The sequence below is a fragment of the Sorex fumeus genome, unplaced genomic scaffold (genome assembly GCF_029834395.1).
Source record: "Sorex fumeus unplaced genomic scaffold, SorFum_2.1 ptg000129l, whole genome shotgun sequence".
Classification (NCBI taxonomy): Eukaryota; Metazoa; Chordata; class Mammalia; order Eulipotyphla; family Soricidae; genus Sorex; species Sorex fumeus.
The window spans coordinates 1715496-1722944 of NW_026606186.1; the positions used below are offsets into that span (position 1 = coordinate 1715496).

Sequence of the window (7449 nt, forward strand, 5' to 3'; positions counted from 1 at the left end):
CTGACCATGAAAGAGCCTCCAATATGGCACCATAGGGAAGGACGAGTAAGGAGAGGCTGCTAAAATCTCACGGCTGGACAAATGGAGACATTACTGGCGCCTGCTCAAGCAGATCAATGAAGAAGCGGATGACAGTGACAGGGACTTCAGTAGAAGAAAATTTGTGAAAATTGTTATATCTCACCATGAGGACATTAAGTCCTTGCCTGAGGGTTTACTAAGCTGCTATTGCCTTCTGTGTTAATTTTTTTATTTTATCGAGCTTAGTTGGCTTCTATGTTTCCCCTCTGATTTGGTGTGCTCCTACTAGAATGTCAGTACTGTAGGGTTTGTAGATGTTGCATGGCCACGAATGCAGTGGGTGTCCCAGAAGCTCCAGAACATTAAAGTGCAGTGTGAGCTAACAGAATCGCGATTGTGGGATGTGGGTGTGGCATCCAGAAGTATAGGATTATAGGAGGCTTCCCACTCCCACTCTGAAGACATCAGAGTTCATAGTACTCAACCAAAATACTGTTGAACCTGAAATTTTTGGCAGTTTGGCATCTGTGCAGAGCTCAGTTGTGAGGGAATATAGTCTGATTGTTGGCATGGCTGCAGCTGTTGGGATGAGATTGCAGCAGACCAGGCATTGACAGGGTGGGACTCAGCCTGCCTCCTCCCAAAGGAACCCCAGTGTTTTCAACTGGGAGACCAATGTATTTGTGAATTTTTGTAGCTAGTTGATCTCTTCAAAGATTTAATCATGAGTCTAAAGCTGGGCAGCCCCTGTCGGAGGGGATGTGACTGCTAGGGCTTCATGAAGCATTAAGGGTAGAATTGGGGGGAAACCTGTACACCAAGCTCCTAGAAGACTCTAAAATTTTCAGCCAAAAACCCACCACTGTACCTGATTTTTTTTTTTGCAGTTTGTCGTCTCTGTAGAGCTCAGTACTAAGACTATGGAGTCTGGTTGTTGGCATGGTGGCAGCTGTTGGGTTGTGTTTGCTGCTGCTAGGGTTTCTGGGAGTACCAGGAGTGAGTCTTGTAGTTAATTCCCCTGTAAAATGCTGAAGGATTAAGATAGAGGTTGGTCTCTGTCTTTGCTCATCCACATTGGATGACAAGAACATCTGTGAGCAGCATGTAATTTGTTGAGTAGATCTGTCACAGGGGCACATAAGCCTAGAAGAAAGTCTGTAATATGTTTAGCATTATGTCAAATGAACCTCTACAACCCCGAAGAATATAAAAATATATAGTACAACAACTCAATGAAATGAACACCTCATCAATAATATTCTATCCAGCTAGATTATGATTAAGATTTGAAAGAACTGTATAAAACTTCAAAGACAGGCAACAGTTTAGGTAATTCAGAACCTTAAAACCAGTTTTGCAAGAAGCGTTATGTGACGCTTCCCATCATGTGATATTGAGTATGGCACTCACTAATGATGCATAGATGCATATGGTTGTTCTCTACTAGATTAAAAAACATTAAAAACTTAAAGCAATTCTTCATCATAAATTGACTTTTATTGATTTTTTTCCTATAATTCTATTTGCCAGTTTTTAAAAAATTTTTAGACCAAGAAATATGAAATGAATTTGTTATATTCCTGCCAAGAGGGCAAGAAAATCTTCATTTATGACAGGAAGATATAATAATTATTACAATAATATGCAAATACAGAATAAAAATTAATGCAAAATATTTTAGATGACAGAGTTGAAAACCAATTATGTAAATGAGCATAGGCAATATATTCTATTCTATTTACTGTACCACTGTATCACTGTCATCTTGTTGTTCATCGATTTACTCGAGCAGGTGCCAGTAACTTCTCCATTCGTCCCAGCCCTGAGATTTTAGCAGTCTCTCCTTACTCGTCTTTCCCAATGCTGCCCTATTGAAGGCTCTTTCAGGACCAGGGGAACTCAGATCGACCTGGTTGGCCAAGTGCAAGGCAAACGCCCTACCCGCTGTGCTATTCTATTATATAATTTAAATTTCCTTATTTACAGAGGTTAAAATCATATAGCTATCAATCACTATTAATTTGTTGCTTTATTCTTTTAAGTCTATTTCCTATTTTTAAACTTTGTTGGAGCAAGTAATATGAAGTAAATTTTTAAATTTTTGTATACTTGCCAAGAGGTTAGACTTGGCACAGTCAGGGAACCTGATGATACTGGTGGTGGGATTGGTGGTGGTAATGGGGTTGTTGAAAAGTTGTCTGACTATGACAAGTTTATTATAAACAACTCTGTAAATCATATTGTATTAATTAAAAATATACATAAATTAAAAACACGAATCTAATTTGAAAGAACCTCAAATAATACCAGAAAAGGCCAAGTAAGAATGCACACATAAATACAAACCTACATTCTATATCATATTTAGGTATATATGAGCTGTTTTTATCATGAATGTGGAAGCAATTATCATGCATGGAGCTACACATTTACTGGACTTGCATGTAATCTGGTAGCAATGATGATCCACTGAAAGTGATTAAAGAAGGACAAGATAAAATCCAAGTTATATTTACAAGAAAAATCTAGCAATTTTGTGTCTGTATAAAATAAACTGTTTTGGAAAGTAAAAAAAAAAGCAAGTTGGAAGGGATATATAACTAGATTTCACAAAACATGGGTACCAACAGTTTGATGGTCAAGGCCAAACTCGTTTTAGCAGAAGTGGTGATATTTCAGCATTTAGAGAAAGCCAGAAATAACCTGAAAATGGATCACATATTCTACTTAAATAGTATGGAATGTGAGCAAAAGTACTCTCCAAAATTCTTTTTGGTTTTCCCTGCCACTTTCTGGGCTATGAAATCATAATGATTAATCTTAATATCATTAGAACTTTGATAATATACATCAAACATTCCAAATGTTCCAAAAACCTTCGAGATTCTTTTTTAAATCTTACTTCATGGGCTGGAGCGATAGCACAGCGGGTAGGGCGTTTGCCTTGCACCAACATGGCCAACCTGAGTTCAATTCCTCTGCCCGTCTTGGAGAACCTGGCAAGCTACCCGTGATGTATTCCATACGCCAAACACAGTAACAAGGGGCTGGAGTGATAGCACAGCAGGTAGGGTGTTTGTCTTGCATGTGGCCCAACCCAGGTTCGATTCCCAGCATCCCATATGGTTTCCCTAGCACAGCCAGGAGTAATTCCTGAGTGCATGAACCAGGAGTAACCCCTGTGCATTGTTAAGTGTGACCCAAAAAGCAAAAAAAAAAAAAACGAAAACAAAAAAACCCAACCAAACACAGTAGCAAGTCTCACGATGTTACTGGGCTTGCTCGAGCAAATCGATGAACAACAGGAGGAGAGTGACAGTGACAGTGACTCACTTCATATCCTTTGATATTGAAAAATCGAGACCATTTTCTTCCTGTCATTGTTTTTTATTACCATACAAATAAACTTGTGGGGTTGTTGTTTTATTAAAATTGTCTTTTTCACGATTGCTAAATTCATTCCTAAAATTGTAGAGATAGTATATGACATTGTTTTTTTATTGTGATAAAATTAGCTGACAGTATTGTCATACAAGTATGAGGTGTATGATTTCTCACCTCTGCACATGCTTACCATCAAAAGTCCATTCATCAGTCGCTACCGATCAGTTGGCCCCTTCTCCCTGTTCCACTTCCCTTCTCTGGTAACCAATATTCTGTCATTAAAGTCTAGGAATGTAGCTTCACTTTTCTTGTATTATTTATTTACTTTATTTCTTAATATTCCACAAGTGGCCAAATGTAGTATTTGTCATTTTCCTTCTTGCTGAACAAATGCAATTTAAAATCTACTCACAGATGCACATCCAGTAAAGCAACATCTTACTGTTTAACTTACCCCTATGTCATAAATCCTTGTTTTTCATTGCTTTCCCACTTATATTTATTTTCCTATGTGTCATCTATGTGCTAATGGGCAAATGATAAAGAAGTTGTGTTATATATATAGAATGTAATAAAGTTTAGCTAAAAGAAAAGATAAAATCCTATAGTTTGTTGTTGCATGGATGGAACTGGATGGTATTATTGTGTTGACCAGAGTCAGAAGAGGAATGAAAAATGCTGATTTAGAGTGTAAATAAGTTCAGTATGAGGGAAAACAATGGTCAAATAGACCCTGATGGTGGATCTCAGAATGGAGTTTCCAAAGAGGAGTGAGAGTGAGTAGGTGAGACAGGAAGGGACCTGGCGACAGTCGTGGAGGGGTCCTGACATTCTGTTACACTCGTGTAACAACATTGTATGCCTAAAAGTATTGTAAATCAGAATATCTAAATTTAAAAAATTAATAAAAATAAAAGTTAGAAATGTAGAAAAAAACCAATTGTAAAAGTGAGAAAAAATCAAAATCAGAAACTACCAAAAGCTAGATTTGAATAAATATTCCTATCTTCTTCAAATTAATCTGCAAAATGCATCATGGATTTATACCTCTAAAAGACCATGAATTAGCAAAATACTGTTTAAATATTAAATAAATATCAAGCAATTGAGTAAGGGTAAGGGTTGGAATTAATGTAAAAATACATATATAAACAAAAATATGAAAAAAATTTGGTTATGCTGTATTAAATCATTTTTGGACTATTGCACAGAGTCGTTAGAACTGTAAAAAAGAGGATTTTGATTGAAATGACCTCAAAACATGTTAGGATTAAAGTATGCAGTGTGAATATTATATGTAAGTACATAAATTTATTTTATATCATATAGATGCACCTATATGTATAGTTATTTTTATCGTAATAGCTAGATGTACAAATGAGATATATTAAGTGAATATATGTGCATATGCTTCAGATGTGTTTGCTTTGCATGTATATAATCTGGTAGCCATGAAAATGTACTGAATTTAACTATAGAGAGATATGATTTAAGAACTGAGTACTTTTGAGGGTAAAGGAATATAGTTTCCATACACATATTCCTGTATGTGTAGATTTCAGAGTTAAGACAGAGATGAATTTGATTCTACTTAAATAAAACTGAATATGAAAAAAATACTTCTCAAGTACTTTGAGGGTATATTTTTTTCATTCTTCCCAGTCACATATTGGACAGTATGATCTCTTCTGAATATTTTAAGTGAAAAATTTCAAAATCACAAAGGTATATTACTCAGTATCAGACATGCAGTACAGATCTTGATCAGCAACAAACTTGTTCAAGCTCCTGACAGATGAAACAAAATAAGGTCATCATAGATTAGACCTGCCTCCACTCACCCAACTTCCACACTATTTTCCCACTTGGGTGAATTTCTCTGTGTTATATGAGGGTTGACTCACCATATGGAATGAAATTCATCATGTCCAGAATGAAATAAGATCAAGGACATTTTAATGGCTGGAAGAATTCATGAAGTTTCTTCCAGTTTATGCAAAAACAAACTTGTCAACATCATGAATTTAAAAGTGACATTAGTCTGCAGGGAGGTTAACTGAATTAGCAAAGACAATATACTCAGGTACTTTTCAAAGGTAGAACAATCTTACAATTTAATAAATGCATAATAAAATGTCAAGAAGACCACAAATAATACACAATGTTTTCTTCTTCTTTCTACTTTAGATATTTTGATATGGCAGAAACTTTTGATTAAATTTTCGCATGATTCAAAATTACTGTAAGAAATTTTAAGGTCTTCAGAAGGTACTAACACCTTAAACCAGAGGTTCCCAAACATCTCTAATCTAAAGCCATCTTTTCAGAAAAAGATTACAAAGTTTCCCCTGAAAATCTACCACCTTAATCCAACAAACACTGAGAGTCCATCAGTTGTACCCACTTCTACAGTCCTCTGGAGCATGCAGAGTGCCCAAGGATCAGTATTTTCCATTTTCTGGGAAATTTTTTAAATATTATATCATAAAGCAAGTAAATTTGCAAAACCTTTGAACTCTTAACAACCACATAGCAACCCTGAATCTAATAATTCTATTAGTTTTAATGAAATAAAAATAGACATTAGCACGGGTTTTAAACATTCCTCTTTAACATTTTTGTCAATGAATCTATGACTTTCTTATTTCTCAGACTGTAGATAATTGGATTTAACAAAGGAATTATGATAGTAAAAAACAGAGAAGCTATCATATCTTGATCATATGACTTTGCAGATCCAGGGCTCACATACATGTAGAGAAGAGGACCATAGTACAAAGACACAGATAAGAGATGGGCTCCACAAGTAGAGAAAGCTTTCCTTATGCCTTCCAGAGACTTCTTCTTTAAGATTGTAAAGAGAACAAGTGTGTAAGAGACAAGAACAACAGTAATAGTAAATACCTGAATTGAACCAGAAAAGATATAAACCATCAGAATATTAATTGAAGGATCGGTACAGGAAATCTTAAGCAAGGGCTCAATGTCACAATAAAAGTGATGTATTTGGTTTTCATTACAAAAAGTTAATCTCAACAAAAATCCTGTATGAATTGAGGAATGTATGAATCCACCTACAAATGAGGAGAATAACAGCCAGATACATAACCTATTGGTCATTATCACTGGATAAAGTAAAGGGTTGCATATAGCTACATAGCGATCATATGCCATACTTGCCAAGAGAAAACATTCTGTAGTTGCACCAAATGCAAAGAAAAAAAATTGCGCCATGCATTCAAATAAAAATATGTTATTCTTTATGAAAAAGTTAGTAAGCATCTTGGGAGTCACTGTGGATGATATTGATGCGTCCACAAAAGCTAAACTTCCAAGAAAAAAGTACATGGGGATGTGAAGCTGAGAGTCACTCCAGATAAGAACAATAAGACCAAGGTTCCCCACAATGGTGATGAGGTAGATCACTGAGAACACCAGTAGCAGAGATATTTTCCAATCCTGATGATATGTAAATCCTGTGAGAATAAACTGTGCAATCAGTGTTGTATTTTTCTCCTCCATGTTTAATCAGATGTTCCCTGAAATTAAAATGCATTAACTATTAAAAGCATATTCACAGTGAAGTAGAACTTTCAAACTGGGAGGGAGGAGCTGAAAAAGAAAATTACACTAACATCAATATTATACATTGTGACTATAGTGCATGAAACAAACTTGGGAATCTGAAGTAATGGAAAGAGAAACAAAATTTCGGTTAAAGTATATATAGCAGCCATTATACAAGTACAAGGGAAAAGATAATCTAAGCATTTTTAAGACACGAAGATAAGATTGAGTGTAATATTAGGGAAGCCTAAATGTAGATTGTGGATTTAGAGTGAAATAATGAGTGTTTCAAGAATCTAAATTAACAAATAATTCCTGCAAAGTGATGAGAATGTATATGAAATGCATAGTCAATTGGGTGACATCACAAGGGGAGTGAGATAAGAACAAGGACAATTTCTCAAAAGAAATTGGAATGCAGTCATTTGAACTCAGTGAAGATAGATATCATGGGGTCAGTCAGTGAGGAAGGTTACA

At 35.5% G+C, this 7449-nt stretch overlaps 1 protein-coding gene across 1 annotated transcript; it reads right to left on the reverse strand.

Moving 5' to 3' along the window:
* Window positions 1-6000: 6000 nt before the first annotated feature.
* On the reverse strand, window positions 6001-6927 carry LOC130045696 (olfactory receptor 5H2-like). Its single transcript, XM_056138543.1, has one exon. It carries the CDS (start codon window positions 6925-6927, stop codon window positions 6001-6003), a length of 927 nt encoding a protein of 308 aa, XP_055994518.1.
* Between the last annotated feature and the right edge of the window lie 522 nt (window positions 6928-7449).